At 51.1% G+C, this 20,585-nt stretch overlaps 1 protein-coding gene across 2 annotated transcripts in view; it reads left to right on the top strand.

The window, feature by feature from the left end:
* Window positions 1-20,585, top strand: part of Itpk1 (inositol-tetrakisphosphate 1-kinase) — a 136,480-nt gene that overhangs the window by 15,534 nt on the left and 100,361 nt on the right. For both annotated transcript variants that reach the window (XM_029484710.1, XM_021179444.2), the window contains exon 2: window positions 13,653-13,677. In XM_029484710.1, the coding sequence (XP_029340570.1) occupies window positions 13,653-13,677 (25 nt within the window). The remainder of the gene's footprint in view (window positions 1-13,652; window positions 13,678-20,585) is intronic.

The following is a 20,585-nucleotide window of genomic DNA, read 5'->3' as shown; positions in this document are numbered from 1 at the left end:
ATGGTTGTGAGCCACCATGTGGTTGCTGGGATTTGAACTCAGGACCTCTGGAAGAGCAGTCAGTGCTCTTAACCACTGAGCCATCTCACCAGCCCCGAGAATGACTATTTTTAATTGCTATAGAATGGATTTACTTTTTGCCTATGCTATGCTCTATTGGGCTGTAATCTTACTGAATTTTTAAGATTCTTTCAGTCTTCTTGCCAGGGTAGACAACACTACACATACATCATTATGATTCTAAATGTCTTCCTTCCTCTTCTGATTCTTTTTTATTAAATTCTTTAAAAAAAAAGGTTGCCAAGTGGCAGTGGTCCCTGCCTCTAATCCCAGCACTCAGGGTGCAGAGGCAGGTGGATCTCAGAGTTTGAGGCTAGCCCAGTCTGCGGAGAAAGTTCCAGGACAGCCAGGGCTACACAGAGAAACCCTGTCTCAAGGGAAAAAAAAAAAGATTTATTTTGTTTTTAATTATGTCTAAGTGTCTGTGACTCAGTATGGAGGTATGGACTTGAAGACAGATGCCCGTGGAGGTCAGAGTCATGGGATCCACCTACAGCTGTAGGTAGTTGTGACCCTCCTGTCCTTTGGAACTTTAATCTGTGGAGGCAGATAGAGGTAGAGAAGTGTGTCAAGCAGTTAAGGGGGTAATTTCAGCTGGAATTGACTAGGAAATTGAGAGCAAAGATCGGAGTCTGGGGGCAGTTCCCATGGTAGTCAAGGAAGGCTTTTCTAAAGACTAGAATCCTAGCTGAGCAGTAGGAGAGGAGTTACCTTCTGAAAGGCTAGGGTGGGGCATCCCAGGGCTGCAGGGACAGTAAGTTTGAGAGCACCAAGATAAGTCGGGGGAGCTGGGAGCTTGTGTTGGGGATGACATGATGTGGTTGCAGCAAGGTCTTGAACTCAGGGTGGTCCTCTCGCCTCAGCTTCCTGAGCGCCAGAATTGTAGGCCCGGGCCACAATGCCAGGCCTCAAAAAGCTCTTGGATGTTATCTGCAGGAAGGTTATTGAGGACTTGTGCATCCCTCAGGGATGAGTAAGTATTACATAGTTCTCTACTTTTGCTGTGTCTACCAGGTTTTGGTCTTAGAGTCATTGTGGCTTCATAACTGAGCTTCATAGCATTCCTTCCCGCTCTATTTTGTGAAACAGTTTGAGAAATATTGTTGTTAGTTTTCTTTAAGGGTGTGGTACTTGGCAGGTCAAAGATACTTTAGGAGATGGCCACACACCCAAGAGTATATAGGCAGGGCTGCTTGGGTTAGGTGAGTGTGGAAAGTCAGGTGGGTTTGCAATGAGGCAGATCTGGGAGAAGTTGGGGCAGGGGGCGTGAACACAACCAAAATACAGTGTATGAAATTTTAAAATAATCTATGGTGTGTATTCATGTGTGCATGTATGACACCCTGCTCCTGGTACCAACTTCTGTCCTAGTCACAGTTCTGTTGTTGTGAAGAGACGCCACAACCAAGGCAACCCTTAAAATTTAAGGGCGGACTGGCTTACAGTTTCAGACTTTAGTCCATTTTCATCTTGGTGGGGAGGATGGCAGGCATGCAGGCAGACATGTTTCATCAGTGTCAACTTTCTTCTTCTCACAAGGCCACATGTGTCCTAGTCCTTCTATCCTTTCAAAAGTTCCATTCCCTGCTGACAAGCATTCAAGTATACGAGGGTGGGGGAACATTCTTATCTACCACTTAATGTGCACAGTGGTATCTGCCGAGATGACAGGCGTAAATCCCCCGATTTACTGCCCTGGTCTCAAGATACTAGTGTGCCATTGAAACGCCTTCTCGAATGGCAGGTGTGGATCTCACATAACGTCTGACAACGAGCATGGGGTCAGGCTTGGAGCCTGAGTGCCCTGCTGGGGTCAGAATACGGATAAAACAATCCTTGCATCTCAGGTCAGTGTGAGGACAGTTGAAATATCCCTGGATAAGTCCATCTTGGACAGTCTCTCTGGGCAAGCTGTGGTTGGCCTTGGGCTTCTCCAGACTCCCTAGCTAGCCCTTGTTGGTTTCCTGGCAGGGGATGATAGGGATGTAAGTTTATAGCTGGTTTTCTTTCCTCCTTCCAGAGTTGCTGGGCCATCCCAGATCCTAACTTGCTCCTCTCCCACAGGGACTGCCCTCAGGTAGAGTTAGCCCTCCTGTACAGTCCAGGAAAGTAAGGCTTCTCAGAGGAGTTGAGTGACCCCTACCCCACCCCACCCCACGCTGGGAATGTGGGCCAGCGGGAGTATCCTAGAACTAGGAAAACGTCAGCCTGGAGCTTGGCTTTTGGAGCAAGTGTTGGAGTGAGCCTGTTTACACAGTATCTCATTCACCACTGTTGTGACCATTGTGGATCTGCAGCTTTGTTCTAAGGAGAACTGTGGCAGGCCTGGGAAGCCTGTGGCCACTGGTGGACAGGTGAGACAGCCAGGGTGGGGATGCCAGCCACTGCTGTGGTACAGGCTGCTGTGGTGGCTGCTGAGGAAGACCAAAGTTACTAGAAGTACTCTGGTACTCAGGGTAGGGTGTAGGCACACCCCCTTCATACTAGACATTCTCAAGAGTTACAGAGTGTCCCTGCACCTCATGTCCACAGGCCTAGACCTGCAGTCTAACAACTCAGAGTTCTGAAGAGGCCCCAGTGCCCTGGCTGGGAGGGTGGGGCCGACACCGAGGTCTGTGTGCACTGGTGTTTTGACTTTGCCTAATTGCTGTGGACCAAGAAGCCCAGAGAGACATTTTCCTATCATCCAGAACCCAACGAAGACCCAGTGTGATGACAGCACAGATTTGGATTTGAGCCGACCTAGGTTGCATCCAACGTGGCTTGGCTGACTCAGTGGCTGTTTCGCCTTTCTAGACTCCATCTTCTGTATTTGAGGATGGGTTACTGATCTTGTGGAAGCTGAGTAGGAGGGGCTGGTGTTCAGCTTCCGTCAACGTCCTGAGCTTCCACTGGCATACCCATTTGCAGATAGGGAGACTGAGGCATAGAGCACAGCACCTGGCTGTGGGAGGCAGCAAGGCTGGCCTTCTTATGGTCTGGCTGCTGGTAGCTGGGAGCACTTAAGCTTGTGAGGAGGAAGGGAACGTGAGGAAGAAGGGAGATTGCCAGGAGCCTTCTCGGGGCGGCCCTGCGCTGGGCGTGTGCTGCTCTTATGCTGGTTCTTTCCCTGGGCCATTGGAAGCCCTGGTCTGGGTGCCACCTGGCCTGGCATCTTCCTTGGCTCCATTCTTTCTGCTGTGGGGAAGGGCTTGGGCTGCTGGTGAAACATTTATTGGGCCGACGCTGTAATCACTCTGCAAGGACACTTGCAATTATATCTGCATTTGGGAAGCTAATTTTCAAGAGCTTTTTTTTCCCTCTTCCTAATTACGTGCAATCAGCCAACCGGTGCTCTTGGGATCCCCTCAGCTGAGAGGCGCCTCCTCTCCTCCTCCCGCCTTTCCTTTCAGCTCTGGGCAGCCGGGACATCACAGTGAGTGCTTTTTGTGGAGCCACAGATGAGAGGCGGAAGCAGGAGGATGGGGCTGGACTCTGGCGTGGCTCCAGGTGGGTGCATGTCTTCCTCAGGGGGCAGGTTGGTGGAGCGCTTGATGGCAGGTGACTTTTCAGTTTGGATGCTGAGTGGCAGTGAGTTGACAGCAAGCCCAGATCAGATGAGCGTAAGCCAGAAGGTGAGTTTCTGGATTCAGGCAGTCTAGCCATAAAAGGACTGGCCTCTAAGGCCTCAGATTGCTACTTCTGTCCTTCCCTTCTGTGGCCCAGCCACCAGGGATCTTCTCTCAGGTCTAGATTCTGCTGCCTCCAGCTCTTTCCTAGCTCTGGTCCTTTGTGTGTGTCCACTGTTTCTAATACCTGGCAGGCTCGACCTCTCCTCCACCCTCAGACTCTCATGGCTTCAGCCTGTACCCATTCCAGGGCTTGCTTATTCACCCGCCTTGAGAGCATGAGCCTTTCCTGTTAGTTCCATTGGTGAAACCGCCTGGCCCTTTACCAGTTTCAGAAGCACATAGGAAGTGCAGAATGAATAAAACCATCTCTTCGTATAGGGGGTGAAGGGGAGGCCAGTCACGCAGAGGACTTTAGTCTGAGAAATTGAAACTAACTGACCTACTGTGAACTGGCCTCACGACCCCCTGAGCTGCACTCTGATATCTGGGGTCATTCTTGCATGCCCACTGCCTTCCTGAGTGGGTTGCAAGACACAGCTGACCTACACATGGTCTGGAGGAAGAGGTTCACCTGGAGCAGGCTTCTGACTGATAGCCCTGGCAGGCCCCTGGGCTCCATGGTATCCCGGCTTCTGTCCACTTTGATGGGTGCTTCCTGGGAGAGGGTTTAGTGGGAGATTATAGAAAGGGGGTGTGTCTGGCATTTGGGTGAAATACAGGCAGGTGGTCAGTGTGTGTATGTGTGTGTGTACCAGCCTGTGAGCAGTGCACAGCAGACCGGGTATGCACCATGGGTAGGGAGGTGGCATCTTTTAGGGGCCTTACTGGCAGGTGGTAAGAGAAGCTACAGGAAGGTATGCCGGGGCAGGGTGGTGAGGTGAGTCATGCTCCTTAAGTAGAAGGGCATGGGCTTGAGGGTGGACACACAGGGTACCTGGAACACTATCTGCAGACCTGCCTGCTGGCCCACAGCACACAGGTCTGTGCCTTTTGCATATGTTGCCCCTGATGCCTGGCAGGCATTTACTTCTCCCTCTCCTTTCTTCTCTTCCAGTTGGAGAAAGATATTCCTGTTTTTGTCATTTCTTCTGCACAGGGCCCTGGTTCTTGGCATCAGTCCGTTGGCTGCTGTGACCCCCGTGTGGGGCTCTGAGGGATTACTGCAGATGTTTGGGGCCTGTTGCCATGACTCCCAGCTGCAGAGCCTGGCAGGGCATGAACACTGGGAAGGAAGGAGGTGGGGGGCACGTGCCTGCCTGCCAGGCACTAGCCCTTGGAGCTTGACTCTGGGCAGTGGGGGTCTTTACCAGAGGCCTTCCCACCTGTTCCATAGCCCTGTTTACAGCTGATTTCTCTCTTGTTAGCAGGTTCAGGCTCCTTTGGAGGTTGGGTGGTGTCCTCAAGACTTCTGTCATCTTTGCCACGAGCGTCTGCCTCTCCTCTTGACTGTTGGCATGCACAGCCTTCTCTCAGTGTGGGCACTCTCCTCTCACAGTCTTTTGCTCTGGGAGCTAACCATCTCATTTGTGATTGCCACCCATTTTTCTCATCCCCTTTATTTCTTAGAAGGTTCCTTCTTCTTGAGAAGCCAGCCCTGTGCTGAGGGATGGCCAAGAAGACCTGGGTTGATGCTGCAGTCCATGTCCAGGCTACAGTACGCCCGGATGTTTGAGTCCAGTCACGCCTTAAGGAGTGTCTTCTGTGCCCTTGACTTTTAGTCAGGGCTGTTCCTCGGTTGTGGAAGACTTTACCCTCGAGGATCAAGGCTCCAAGAGAGGATTCTATCAGGCTTGGGGAAAGGGATGGCTGAGGTAGCTTTGTCTAGAACTCTTTCCCAAATATCCCAGAGGCCTCACCCAGCGCACTTGAGCCTCAGCCAGGTGAACAGCCCAGTTCAGGCCACATTACATCGCTGTGGGCTGAGGAGACCCTTGCTGACAGACAGTCCTGAATTTAGACTGTGGCTTTGTTCTCTGCTTGCTCCCAGCCTTGGGGACCTGAGTTCAAGTCAGTCCCATGCAGCAGGGTGCCAGGGGGGATACAAGAGGTAAGCTTGGGGAGGAGACGTTCAGCATATGAACAGTGCCTGGCACTCACAGACCCCTCCAGCTTCACCTCCCCCTGACCCCTCCCTCCTCTGGCTTCGGGGAGCAGGCTGGGTGGGTACGAGCCTGCCCAGCTGCTGCAGGTGTTGGCCTAGCATCTGCTTGGGTCATATCCAGGCCTTCAAAATCTCTGGAAACTGAAGGGTCTTGAGTCTCAGATCAAGTTGCTGCCTGTTGAGACAAGGGGCTCAGTGCATTTGGGACAGGGACTGGGGCCAGGTCACTACACCCCCAGGCCTATAAATGGTGAGCTTGACTGGCCCTGGCAGGGCCCTGGTATGCCTGGGTGCTGGCCCAGTTTTAAGTTCCAACTGGCTCCATGCTTGGAGAGTCTGTTACTACACAGTGTTGGCAGAGTCCGGGATGGGACCTGCCTCAGAGCAGGGAGCCCTGGGGTTGGACATGGCTTTCCTTGACCTCAATATGAACTTGGGGCGGGGGGTCAAGATTATTACCCCTTTCCCTAGTTCAAAGCCAAGGTATGAGGCCTGGGTTCTTATCTTAGGTCTCTAAGGTCCAGGATCAGTCCCCTCCACTTCCGGGGCCCCCTGTTCTCATCAAGGACCCCAGTGGGAATGTCTGGTACGGCTCACTGACTCGGTAGGTGAATGGTAACACGTGAACTCCTCCTTTGGCCATCTAGCTTCCCCTTGAATTCCTGGGCAGGTTTTCCTTTGCCCCTTTTCTACCTTGGGAACTTTGAGGAAGTGTCCCGTGTCACAGGGTGGAAACACCGCTGAATCTTTGGTGCTGTAGCCGACAGAACAAGGAGCCTACCAGAGATAGCCAGGTCTTCGTGTTCAGACTCTGTGACCCAGCTGCCTTGCATGGTCAGAGGGCACAGTGCCACAGCAGGGGTGATCCCGAGACAGGGAAATTGCCCTGGATTAGCTGGGTGGACCCAGGGCTGTCACAAAGGTCCTGATAAGAGGAGGAGGGAGTGCCAAAGAGAGGAGTTGAGGCTAGTCAGCGATGTGGCTGGGGGCCAAAGAGTGTGACAGTTTCCAGAACTGGAGAGGCCAGGCCAGAGTGCAGCCCTCCCACCCTGAGAAGGAAGAACAGGCCGACCCGTGCCATGGAAGGTTCTGTGTTGCTTTTAGTTATCCGCTGTGGATCCAATGTGTCTCATTTGTTACGGAAGCCGTAGGCTACAAATACAGTACTCGTTCACAATGACCATCTCCATCCGGCTCTGGGGTGAGACTGCAACCTCAGAGAGCAGTTTTGGGTCAAGGTCAGAACTCTCTCTGGCCACGTGGCTATCAGAGCCAGGCTTCTTGGCTTTCTACCCTACGGCAGACCAGTGGATAAAGGGTAAAGTCACTGCCTGCACCTTGGGACTAAGGTTTGGGCAATGTGTAGACAATCCAATCCTCTGAGGCAGGCAAGGCCAACTCTGCCTCTTGCTCTGTCTCGAACCCTCAGGCGCCTCCTGCTGGTGAGGGTGGTGAGGATGTTGGCTGAGCTTGGGACCCCATGGCACACACACCAGCCAACTCATGGTTTATACCCCTCCGCCTCTCATGGGACTGTTTACATCGAACCTGTGGCTTAGGGGTTCTCCTGTGCCAGGGTTCCACAGAGAAGCCCAACATCTGACGGTGACAGTCAGGTGAGGGAAATCTATGTCCAAGAGTCCCTGTAAGGTGTGTGGCTTCAGAATCCCCTGGCGCTCCTGGGACCAGAAAGGAGTTTATAGTTGGAGAGGTGCGTTGGCCGCTGAGGAGAGACAGCTCACTTACAGGTGTGTAGCCTTTCTGGTGTCAGTACTCTGCATGCTTGCTGTCTACGTGCAGGGCTGCTTCCGTAAACAGTGGGTGTCAAAAAGTCGTGAACCACGGACAATAGAATTCTTCCTCTCAGAGTTCCAGAGCCTCCCTGCTCAAAGCTTACCTTACTCTCCAGGTCAGGATTGTTCTTGCATTCCTGGGGCTCAGAGTACTGCATCCAGGAAGCAGGCTACATTGTGGGTCTCAGTAAGGTCTACTGGTAGCCAGGTTGACAGAAGCCTTCTGTTAGGTCTCCTCATCCTTGGTTTCCCTCCAGTTGAGGGCCCAAAAGATTTCAAGGTGAGATTGCTCTACAGAGTTTAGGTGTGTCAGAGAAGGATAGACCTGAGACCTTTCTGGCTGGCTGGAACCTATCCTGGAAGGCTGTGTGGCTCCCCCCATCCCCATTGTGATTCTGCTTTGAAGACCAAAGAGTGGGCTGCATGGGCAGTGCATCTCAGATGCTCGCCACTCCTGGAAGTCGGGTGAGTGAGTCATCTGCTCTGCCCGTGTAGGGTCACCAGAAGAGCCACTTCCGGACCCCACTGGCTTGTTCGGATCTTAGGGTTTGATGAGTCAGGTTGTTTCATCTGTGCTGAGACCCACACACGGGCCTGATTGCCTCCCTTGGATGGGGCACATGGTATGGGCAGGGTCTTCAGGTGGCTGATTTTCAATTAAAGGAATGAACCCCCATCCCATAAAAAAAGATACATGGCAGCTTCCAGTTTATCTGGTTCTTTTTCTGCTGCTGTCCAAACAATTCATATGTTTGTACTGGCTTTAAAATTCTGTTCATATGTTGTCTTTATATCAGGCCATTTCAGTTCCTGGCACTGTTAAACAGGAGGGAAATCCAAATCACAGAGCAGTCGGCAAGGGAACGGGGATTCCAGGGAGGGCACAGGCAGGCAGGCGGCTCCAGGCTGAGCCTGGCACTGAAAGTCTGGAAAGGGGGCACTCGTGCAGTGTGGTGTCTGCTGGGCTTGGCTGTGGGCAGGGAAGGCAAAAACCAAGACTAGCCTCTGGGTCCGGGGCCTCACTGCCTGCAGCCTCACGGGCGCTCATTGGCAGTGTCAGCTGGTGGTGCAGCTGACGAGCCACTGAGGGAAGGGTCCTTGGTGTATGTGGCATTACGGGTGAGCTGCACTTTGCTAGTGAAGACAGGCATTTGCATAAGGCTGGGAAAGCCCAGATGTGGGCGAGGCTTAGGTGACTTAGAGAAGGGAACTATGGGAGTGGGGGTGAGGGAAGAGTCTGGCGTTACTGGCTGTTCAGTACCTTGTAGGCTGCTTTTTCATCTGCTACCAGCTAGGAGTTTAAAGTTTGGGGGTGTAGAGATAGGGCATACCCCTGCTTCCTGATGGCAGTTGTCAGTCAGGGCAGGCTAGGTCAGGCTGCAGGGACAGATGCTCAAGAAACACTGAAGGCCTAGCTCAGGTTCTTACAGAGTCCACTGTGGCTCCGTCTACTTTCCAGTGCTATGTTCCCTCTGCAGTATCCCCTTAACTGTGCACTGTGGTCACTTTAGGCCAGATAATTCTGTCCTGCACATTATGGAGTCTGTCTTCTGGTTGCTTGTGGCACCACTCCCAGTTGGCAGCATCCCCTGCTCTTGTGGATGGAGTTTGGGGGAACAGCATCTCCCCAGCTTAGGCTGGTCTCAAACTCACAGTCCTCTTGCCTCAGCCTTCCAAATGCTGGGTGAGGGTCCATCTGGTAACTACCTTCTTTGCAGACTGGCCCAGGTCAGTAGGACCTGGTGAGGGGGTCCAGTGGTCACAGCCAAATACTGCTTCCTGAAATACATGCTGTCTCTGTTCATGTGTCATTACCCAAGGCAAAAACTGTGCCCACGGCAGACCGAAGGAGGCGCCTTAGTGGCACTTAAGAGTCCAGGAAGAGGACTGCTGGTGTGGACAGCCACTGTCTTGAACCTGGAGCTGTTCCTCTCCAAAGGAGGGGCCATCTTTTCTCTTTCTGCAAGTGTTTAGTTCCCTAAGGGTGTACTCTCCCTGCAGTTCTGGGGAGGGGTCCAGCTGGAAGACGAGATTATAACTTTGAGTATACCTCTGCTCCAAACTGAACTAATTTTACCAAAAAAAGTCCCCTAGGCACAGGCTTTTAATAACATTTAAATTATTAAGCTTTACCTTTTATTGTTACTTTCGTGGTATTGTTGAAAGTAATGGATTTGCCCATATTATCGAACATAGAAAACAGGAAATACGAAGCACCAGTACGTACTGTAGCCTGGGCCCTCTGCCCTGCCCCCAAGGACCCGGATGTTGACCCTGGCCTAGAACCTCAGTTCTGAGCGTCTTTGGTGATCACGGTGTGGCCCTGCCTCGGGTCACTTCAGCTTGTCTCTGGGAAGGACTTGGGAGACTGCCTGATGTTTCATTCTCTCTGTCAAGGACACAATGGAGAAGTCTGCCTTCTCTCCAGCCCCTCCTCTCAGCTGCCTTTGCCCTTGCCCTGAGGCCTTGCTGAGGTCATTGTGTGGTGCTTTTGGATTCACTCTGTGCACACAAGTCCCCATTCTCCTTCTGGACATTGAAGTCCCCATTCTCCTTCTGGACATTGTTCTCAGTGGAGTTGTGTCCGGGACACAGGGTTCTGCCCCTCGAAGCTCTCTTTTGGCCTTGGTGTTGTTCCTCATGGAAATACAAAGCTTCCTGCCCGACTCTGTTTACTGCTGCGTGTTGTTCCTTCGGTGGGGTGGCTTGCGGCCTGTCTGTGGCACTTCTGGCAAGTACCTCACTCTGCGCTTCAGCACTCCAGGCAGCTCGGCAGCTGCCATCCCAGAGCCCGAAGCTTTCAAACGGTTGTGTGTCTGGATGATGAGGTGGGACGGTAGTCACTTGACAGCCAGCTCCCTGGTTTTTCTCCCCTCTCCCGTCTTTAATGTTCCCCTCTTGTCCCTTGTTTTTAAGGCTCAAGATTTCCTTTCTGAATTTTCTGATTAGGACAGAATTTCAGGAGTCTGCTCTTGGGGGAATCCCTGATGAAGAACTGAAGTGAAGCCCTACAGGTTGATTTTTTTTTTTCCTGAGGTGGAAGGAGATGTGGTTGCTATGGAGGGCCCCCCACCCCCACCCCGCCCGCCTACCCGCCTCTTCCCTAGTTTATGAAGCTGTCAGAGGCTCAAGAACTTTGCCTAGAGGCTGAAGACTTTTCTTGCCTACCTGGGGATCATGCCCAACTATGTCAGGCCAGTCAGTCTGGGAAAACACTCCCCTCCCTTCAGAACACCATCTTGCTTCTCCTTTGAGTAATACAGTAGTGACCAGGACTTTCTCCTTGTGGGACTGCAGGTTGCGAGTGCCTGTGTAAGGAGAGGGGACTCTCAAAGTCTCTGTTGTCCTCACTCTTCCTAGAGGTCTGAGCTGGATAAGCTGTCTGGGCTCCCAGGGAGCTCAGCCCTCTGTGAGAGATAACTGCCAGGCTTCCTCACTTGCTCTGTTGGATGCATCCCATCTGTTTTCAAAGTTAGAGACCTCCCCATTGCTGTTCAAGGATTGGGGTGATCGGAAGCAACTACAGGTGGCTTAGCAGGAGAGAGCCACATGCTGACATCATCTAGATATCAGCATATTTCTACCCAGAGGGAAACTGGCCCCTCCAGGTGTGGGTGATGTGTGCCTTTCTCATCTATATGTTGATGTCTAAGAGTGCATCTTTGAGCAGCTAAAGGCTGTGTGACCTGCCTGGGACAGGCCCCCTTGCTTATGGAGCCAGCATCAGTGTTTTCTCTCTCCAGTTGGGCTGGGATGACCTGGGGGCAGATGATCCAGGTTCTCAGTGTGCAGAGGCTCCTCATGACTTTGTCCCCTTGCTGTAGGCACGGGTGGCCTGAGGCCTTGCTGGTGTGTGTCTGGCCTGTGCCTTGTGCAGTCATGGGAGCAGGTAGGTATTGCCTGCCATTCCTTCAGGAGGTGCAGGGAGATGAAATGACCCGAGAATCCCCAGTGGTGACAACCGTCGAATTCCCTCATTGGGTTCTTTGGGGCCAGGTCCTTTTGGGACATAGGGTTAAAGGGCACGCTAGCCCTTGCTTCCTTCAGTTGACCCAGCTGGTTCTAGTGGCCCTCAGCCTGACTGTCTCCTCTGTCAGCCCCTCTGTTGGTCCTCAGGAAGCTCTTGCCCAGCAGCTCGTTGGCAAACATGTAAGAAGTGATGAGGGTGACCTCAGCTGAGGGGAGACCCTGTCTGCTTCCTGAGGCCTCAGGGATGCAGGCTGGCATTTATTGTGCCCTCTGATTGCTATGCCAGGCCCGGGAGCTAAGCTGCTTTTCCATATTTATAGCTCTACTGGACAGCAGCCCTTTATGAGCAGCTGTTGGCTGGTAGGCACCAGAAGTAGGCCTGGGCACAGTTTTTCATTTTACTCAGTTCCGCCGTCTCAGGGCGCCCAGGTGAGTGAGTAAGCTGCAGGCCCCTGACCTTGCTTGGACCCAGCCTCCTCTTTCTAAGCATCTGCCCTTTCTCAGCAAAATATTCTTATGGGCCATCTGAGGCTCTGTGGGTCTTGGTTTCGCTATTTCTCCCTGAGCGGCAGTAGTCTATACTCGAGAACTGGAAGAATGGAGGCACAGGATCATGGGTATATTGTGTGAGTGGGGGTGGGGGGAAGGTTGGATGCTGTGCACGCACCCTGGAGAGGACTGAGACAGCCCTGCATGCTGGAGCCCACAGAGATGGTCCTAGCTCCGGCTTTCAGTAAGAAACTCGAGGCAGGTCGATGACCGAGTGGAGCAGAGAGCCTTGGTATGGTATGCTCCAGGAAGCTGTACACAGAACCCATGTGCTTAGAAGGGCGTGAGCGAGACCAGGGTGATGGATACACGGTAGGAAGAAAGATGGAGGACACAAAGCCCAGGCTAATCCCACCGTGAGAGAAAACATATTTGTCTTTTTGAGTCTGGCTTATTTCATTTAGCACAGTGAACTTTAGTTCTGTTCACTCCCCTGCAGATGCCATGGTCTCTTTTCTCTTCACAGCAGGATAGAATTCCACTGTATACATTTCTCTGTGCATTCTTCTGTTGACAGAGCTGTAGGTTATTGATCCCATAGCCTGCCTGCTGTGAATGGTGCAGCAGCAAACTGCAGCATATCCTTTAGGGATATGCTTGAGGACTAGATGAGGGAGAGGCGAGGTAGTGAGGGCGGCTGAATGTGCATGACGTGGGAACAGGAAGAGGGAGGAAAGTGAGCAGACATGAGTGGGCACGAAGAAGGAATAACAGCAAAGTGTAAGGACATATGTGTATAGAAATGTCACAGTGAAACCCACTTCTTTGTATGTTAAAAGTTCATAATAATGGCTGGGTGGTGGTGGTGGTGGTGGTAGGCCTTTAATCCCAGAACTCAGGAGACAGAGGCAGATGGATCTCTTGAGTAGTTCTGAGTTTGAGGCTAGCCTGATCTACAGAGTTAGTTCTAGGATAGTTTGCGGCTACACAAAGAAGCCCTGTCTCCAAACAAACAACCATAACAAAACCCACAAAAGCTATGTTGGTTACACAGAGAAACAGTTAGTGGCAGGTATGGTGGTACATGCCTTTAATGCCAGCACTCAGGAGGCAGAGGCAGGGGATATGGTCAGCTAGAGGTCATTGGACTAGCACAAATGGGAAAGTGGCTGGCCAGCGTGATTGGCCGAGGTGGAACCAGAAACCAGGACAGAGTGTTTAGGTCGAGATGAGAGTCTTGGCGATCCACCTGTAATAGTTGAGACAAACAGGGGACTCTTGGGGCTGTCCAGGCCAGAGCTCTTACTGCTGAAGACCTGTCTGGCTCAGGGGCTGGGGGTGATAGTTGCTGTCAGTTCTATAGGGCACCAGCCAAGTTCCCTGCAAATTGGCCATCTCTTCTAGGTTGTGAGGGGGAACTGGGGCACAGGGCCCATACACCTTGTCCTTGAAAGGGGGTTCTTCTGAGACTGCTGGCCGGAGAGGCCTGCCCTGAGACGCCTGAGCCACCGCCCTCCCTCATGCCGCTGTTGGTTCCAGGCCCTGCTTTCAGCGGACTATAGTGGGTTGTCTGCAGAGGGCACCTGCCTGCTGCTGAAGTAACTCTTTTTCTTTTTGTTTTCTCTGCAGGAAGCGAGGGATAGAAGTCGTGCAGGTGAGTGAGACCACTTCTTCACATTGCCATGTGCTGACCTAAGCGTGCACTTAATCTGTCTTTGGGAGAGTTTGGGTGTCTGACTGCTTTATATGGGCACCTGGATTGTGATACTTTCCCTCTCCTGGAGATCTGACATAGCTCTGCCCCCCCCCCACTCCCTCCCATCCCCCCGCTGGGTACAGACTTGCTGCTGGCTGTTCCTTTTTGGAGAGTTACGGTGGGTGAGGAGTAGGAAGGGCCAGGGGTCCTGGAGGTCAAGACACTCCTAACACAAGTTGTGTTAGGAAGGATGAAGGGACAGTACAGCCTAGATGACTGTGCTGTCATCCTGTCCTCTGTGCTCAGTCTTGAGCTCATTGGCTGGAAAAGAAGGAGGGATGGTTGGATAGAGGGAGGAGTGGTAGATGGAAGAAGGGAAGGAGGGTGAGGGAAAAGCAAGTATGGATAGAATGAAGGCAGGAGAAGAGAGAATGGAGAGACGGCCCTGAAATGGATATCCAGGCTCCAGCAGCGGCATCTCAGGACGGTTGGCACGTTTGGCCTGTCTGAGAGAGCTTGGGCCCAGGATTACCTGTGGATATTCTGGTAAGAGACACTGGCCCCCATGGTTATGTCTTTCCACGGACGGTACAGTGGTAGATGTGAACTCAGATTAATAGACTCATAGTGAGGGGCAGGTTATAACGTGTGCACCACAGCTGTGCCTAGTTTCCTGTGTCACCGTCCCTGCACAGAACGAACCTGACTATGTACCAAGCTGTCCACGCTTGGGTTTACTCTGACGGCTGAGTCTTCATGCATCTGCAGAGGGCTGCCTGGGATGGAGACCAGGTCAAGGCTGAAGGCAGACATCTGGAGGAAGTTTCCAGAAAGCCTGCTAGGGCATACACCCTCAGAGTTCTTCATTGTTCAATTTCAGGAGGGCTCTACTCCACAGCTGTAGGAAAGGGTTTCCCAGTGCAGGCATGCACATACCTGGCCAGCCCCAGAGCTTCCTGGTACCCTAACCGGGGGTGGACAGGAGCCTTGGAGCCATTGTGTAGAGTGTGCCAGACAAAAGGGTTCTGAAATCTCTCAAGATGTGTCTGTTGTTCATTTGGATGACGGCTTGAGGGAGGAAGTGGTGTTTGGGCACGGAGTGAAGCCAAACTGAGCGCTTTCTACTTGGGCATCTAAAAATAAAGTCAACGGCAATGCCTGTTCCCACACCTCCTCCTGGCATCCAGGAGAGTCGAGAGAGAGCTTCAGATTGGAGGACACTGGGGGAGACTCTGCAAAAACTGGAAAGCAAATCACTTGGCTGGATTTTCAAAGTCGGTTCGGCTTTCGTTCACTCCATCCCAGGATGTGGGCTCCTGGAAGCTGGAAATAGGCAGGGTGCTGGTCATTGGGTGAGGCATGAATGAGTTAGAGAGTTAGGGGTGTATGAGCCACCCCAGCATCCACCAGATCCTGATTATATGGGAAGAGGTATCTTTCTTGTAGAGATGTGGAAACTGAGGCTCAAGATGTTGTGGCCTTTTGGAGAGGTCAGCTGGTGGGTGGTGGGGTTAGGGCTGAGTTAGGGTCGGCTTGTTTACAGCAGTGTGGTCTCCTTTCTGTGTTAACAGATGATCCACTTACGAGATACGCTCCCCCTAGCATTGCTGGCCGTTCGCTGTTGTCTAAGTGGAAGTAGGACCTGGGTTCAGGACCTAAGCATGAATAACCCAGGGCAGATCTTGCCCGTTTTTCCAGGTCACAGAAGTCATTTCTCTTCCGGTTACCTGTTAGCCACAGTGGCGGCATCAGTGATGGGCGTTTATGGGGACTGTGGTGTACCAGGAAGTGGCTGTTTATATTCTAAAGCCGAGCTGGTGTGAGCACATGATGCCCAGCAGTGATAGCTGGCAGATCCCTTTGTCTGCCCCAGCCATTCCCGCCAGGGAAGTGTGTGGAGATGAAGAACAAGGTGGCCTGGGCAGTGCCAGGAGCCTGCCAGTCTGCACAGTGAGATCGTCAGCAGGCCTGTCCCAGGTTTTTGAGGACTGAGTCAGGTCAGGTAACGTGACTGGCACTGAGCCTGGCACACAGAGGCTGATGATCTGCAGAGCTGTACCTTGGTGTGGGACCCAAGGACACAGCCCTCATCATCAAGGAAGGCAGCTGTTCATGATAACCCTGAGAATGACTGGAGGTAGCTCCATGGTGCTGGTCACAAAACCGAAGGAGGACCGGCTTATCAGTTATCAGTTATCAGCTGGCTAGTACATGGGTGGTGGATTTGACATTCATCCCCCTGCCTTCTTGATTTTTTTTAACACTTGTTTCTGTAAGAACTGAAAGCTGAAACAGACGTAAAACTGTCTTATTCTGTCAGTAGGTAGCACTCATCTGCAGATGCAGGAAATGACTTTTTAAAAAGTCCCATGCGCCTATTCAAAGTTGCCTCTCTAATAAAGTTTTCTTCTTATGCATGTTACTTGTGCAGTTTTGAGTATATGTTGATCATGTTGATCAATTATGTATTCATAACCAATAATGATACACTCGAGAAGAAACTTCTGACGTGTGTAAGAGCTTTATGACCACATTAAAAAGTCTTTGAGGGAGGAACAGTTCTGTACATACCTTTCCTTAGCTCAGTGGTGTTGTAGAATAATTAGTAAGAGACTTTCCAGTGTAAAATACCCTGACAGTTTAAACATCTCCAAGGGAAGAGTGGGGAAGAAAAAGGAGCAGTGTTTGATTTCCAGCCGTCTAAGAAGGGGCTGATTATATAATCAGAAAATGGATGACAGCGGATCGCAGATCGCCAGGGTATTTAGACCACATTGGAACCATTTAAAAGGGGAATAATAACAGTTTTACTTTCTAATGTTAATAATTTACTTCATGTTGGATATGACATCCTCCGCAAGTGTTTAAACATTTCAGATGTCAGCTTAAAAACCGGCCATTGGAGACCCGTTTTAAACATTAATCTTGGGGTTTGGTTTGAAGGCTGTTTACATCTCAGAACCAGGTACTTCCTTAAAGGGGGACAGCGGCAGGCCATCACGAGGCTCTGCAGGTCTTCCCGCAGGGGACCCGTGAGGTCCCCTTGGCTTCCCTGGCCTCTCATGACATGATTTACTCTAAGCTGTGTCACTTTCTGCTCAGTTTGACTCAGGAGGAAGGGGCTGCCAGTGAGCCTGGTGTAGAGAGGCAGGATCCCAGCTTTGAGCTTAGTGCTGAGGCAGTGGGCAGAACCCAAGGGCTGAGGTAAGGTACAAGGCGTAGATTGAACAGGCGTCACTCTCTATATGACAGCCTGGACACCTTGGTGGCCAGTCGCCAGTAGGTGACCAGAGGCCCAGAGGGTCCAAGACATTGGTATCTTCATCCCATCTGGTCAGACAGGAAACTTCCCCAGGTAGGGTAAGCTGTATGCACCCAGTAGGACCTGCCTGAGAGTCACAGTCCAAGCCCAAAGACCCACCAAGTCTATAAGCCTCAAACATAGCCAGGCAGTTGCTACACTGAGTAAGGGCTAACACAGAGCAGTGGTCACCTCCTTGGAGAAACAAGTCCTTCTTGGAAACAGCTTGGGCAGAGAGTTATTGAATTTGAGGCTTGGCCTTCCTCAAGGACTCATCGAAAGCCCCGTGTTACTCTGTGGAAGAATTAAGGAGACAAGCTTTCCTATGCAGGGTTTCATTACCCCTTCCTCATATCCCCTAACTCAGTGGAGCAAGATCCGAAAAGACTGGGCTGCTCCTCGGCCTGCCTGCAGCTGGCATGCTGGCAAAGCCCCCACACAGCCTGGCTTCCACCACCACCCCGCCCCTGGGGCGAGAAGGCAAGGACTGTTAGCCTGGGCTTTTATTTTAAATGAGTAAGCCACAAGTGTGAAAAGTACAGTAGCCAATTACAGATTCCTCTGTCCAAATTCTTGGCAAGTTCAGACATCATGAAGTCTGGTCTTAGGACAGCCACTGTTTTTCAGGCTGGCAAGTAACTTCCCCAGATTCAAGAGGGAGCGGGCTCTCTGTGCTGGTCTCTCCTGAGCTGTTCTGAGGTGCTGTACTGTAAAATTTTTTTTTAAAAAAATGTGTATGAATGCGGCCGGGTGTGGTGGCGCACGCCTGTAATCCCAGCACTTGGAAGGCAGAGGCAGGCGAATTTCTGAGTTTGAGGCCAGCCTGGTCTACAGAATGAGTTCCAGGACAGCCAGGGCTACACAGAGAAACCCAGTCTCAAAAAAAAAAAAAATGTGTATGAATGTTTTGCCTGTATGTATGTCTGTGTACCACATGCATGCAGTACCTGTGGAGGCCAGAAAAGTATGTTGGATAGCTTGGCGCTGTAGTTACAGATTGTTGTGAGCCACCATGTAGGTGCCAGGAATCCAACTGCGGTCTTGAAGAAGAGCAACCAGCCTGTACCAAGAGCTGACAGACCTAAAACCTCCAAGGAAAGGCAAAACTGAGAAGCAGAAGTTAGCAGGTCGTATACCTCTAAGAGCAGGCCATGTGCTCAGGGGTGTGTGTTACCATGGTGATGACTGCTTGGAGCTGATGGGCAAGCCCTGGAGGTGGTGCAGGCTTTCTTTGGTGGGTTAGGGTCTTTGAGGGAATGAGAGGAGGAGGAGGTGGCGACGGCGGCTGTGGCCTCAGCGGCAGCATTGGAAGGCCCTGTAGAGATGGTGATCCCTCTTGGTGAAGAATGAACGGGGCCCTAAGTGTTATGGGAAAGTATCGGCTTAGCATGATGGGGCCTAGAAGAGTATCCTGCGTCCATCCCTGGAGGCTGGGAAAGGTGTCTGTTGATGATTAGTGGTCTAGGTAGGTTGGACTATGGGTCCTGAAGTTAAGCTGGAGAGAATGGGAGCTCTCCCTACTACTGAGGGTCTGGGTGAACTTTGGTGGGGGCAGAGTCTGGGCACGGAAGGGTATCTGATGGGAAAGTGGTGTGCTGTGATTGGCAGGGAAGAGGACCCCCTTGGAGGGCACAGAGAAGCTGTCAGGAAAAAAAGCTGGCTTGGAAGGCAAAAAGCCAGATTTTTAGCAGGAAGTTGGGGTTATAGCAGGGCTAAGGGAGATACAGCTATAGTTACCACGGCAATGAAGGGAGGTAGGTCAGGTAGCAGATAAGGTACCTGGGTGGATTTGGGAGGGTCAGTTCCTTGTTTCTTTCTGGGTTCCAGGGTTCCATGGACTGGAGGAAGAACTGCCAGGGAGAAGAAGATGCTGATGACAGAGAGGTGTACTGAATTCAGTGGACAAGGACTTGTCCTTGGTCACTGGCTAATTTAGAGCTGGGGCAGTTGCTTGGTTGCATAGTACATTTCTCCATAGATATCACAGCACCGAGTTATTCAATTATTCAATTTTGCAAATGTTATTTGTAGAACGTTTTCTGCCTAGTTCCAGGTGTGGGAACTAGTATAATATTGTTGCCTGGTTCTTGTAGTTAATAGGTTTATTAAAGGTATAGAGTGACCAGCCCAGTCAGGTCCCCCTGCTGCTCCATTCTCTGCAGTGTCCCCAGCAGCTGGCCCCAGATAAAGGGGGCATCATTCTTTCAGCTCTTAGCTCTTCCTGGTTCTCTGGTGCTAATAAGCACCATGGGCTTTTTCGTAGGATTCCATTCCTTAGAGTGGGAAGAGCCTGTGGAAAATATTACCCCATTTAAGCAGTGGCTTTTTGGGGACCACATGACCATAGCTGACCCTCAGCAGACTAGTACCTCCAAGGATGATGTCTTAGTCAGGGTTTCTATTTCTGCACAAACACCATGACCAAGCAGCAAGTTGGGGAGGAAAGGGTTTATTCGGCTTACGCTTCCATACTGCTGTTCATCACCAAAGGAAGTCAGGACTGGAACTCAAGCAGGTCAGGAAGCAGGAGCTGATACAGAGGCCATGGAGGGATGCTGCTTACTGGCTTGTATCCCCCTGGCTTGCTTTCTTATAGAGCCCAGGACTACCAGCCCAGGGATGACTCCACCCACAATGGGTCCTCCCACCCTTGATCACTAATTGGGAAAATGCCTTACAGCTGGATCTCATGGAGGCATTTCCTCAAGGGAGGCTCCTTTCTCTGTGATAACTCCAGCTTGTATCAGGTTGACACACAAAACTGGCCAGTACAGATGACCACCACAGTCTGGTTGGCTCTGAATGTGAGGTTTTCTCTGTGGTCATCAGAGGCCAGTGATGACAAAAGCTGATACATGCTAAAGGACTCTCAGTCACTGCTCTTCATCTTTTGCTGTGGACAACGTGGCCTGTGAAAGGACTCACATGATTTGGGAGGAGCTATACAGCCTCACCGGAGAGAACTTCACGATTTCTACTTATTAAGGGTTTTAGCTTGCAAATTCCTTGTTTGTTTGTTTGTTTGTTTTAAAAGAGAATGTACATGGTTTTTTTTCCCCCAACTAAGGTACAGGTTGTTTATTTTTTTTTAAATGCAGAAAATTATTTTCACTCTCAGCCACTTAATTGGATGTTAAATAGACAAATTTATGTTCATTCCTGTTTTCTTCTTCTTTTTTTTTTAATAATAATACACATGTGATGGGAAAGTTGTGTAAATTAGTGTCTGTTCATATCAGGTTTTTTGTAGCCATTAAAAACATCTCATTTTGGAAGACCTTTAATACTGGCACTTAGAGCAAGGGGTGGGTAGACCCCTGTGTGCTCAAGGCCAGCCAGGGTTACATAGTGAGACCCTGTCTCCAAAAACAAAACAAAACAAAAATCCCATCTTTTAGACAGTGTGCGAGCATTCTAAAGATGGCTGCCGAGTGCTGAAGCACTTGTCAGGCAGTTTCTGCTCTGGTTGGTGTGTGCACATGCATGTATATCTGTGTGTGTGTGTGTAACACTCAGGATGTGACCCAGGATCTGAACATTCTAGCAAATGCCCTGCTACTGAATT

This window comes from Mus caroli, chromosome 12, assembly GCF_900094665.2.
Source record: "Mus caroli chromosome 12, CAROLI_EIJ_v1.1, whole genome shotgun sequence".
Lineage (NCBI taxonomy): Eukaryota > Metazoa > Chordata > Mammalia > Rodentia > Muridae > Mus > Mus caroli.
Note: the sequence above shows the minus strand (reverse complement) of the source record. Positions and strands in the feature narration are given on the sequence as shown.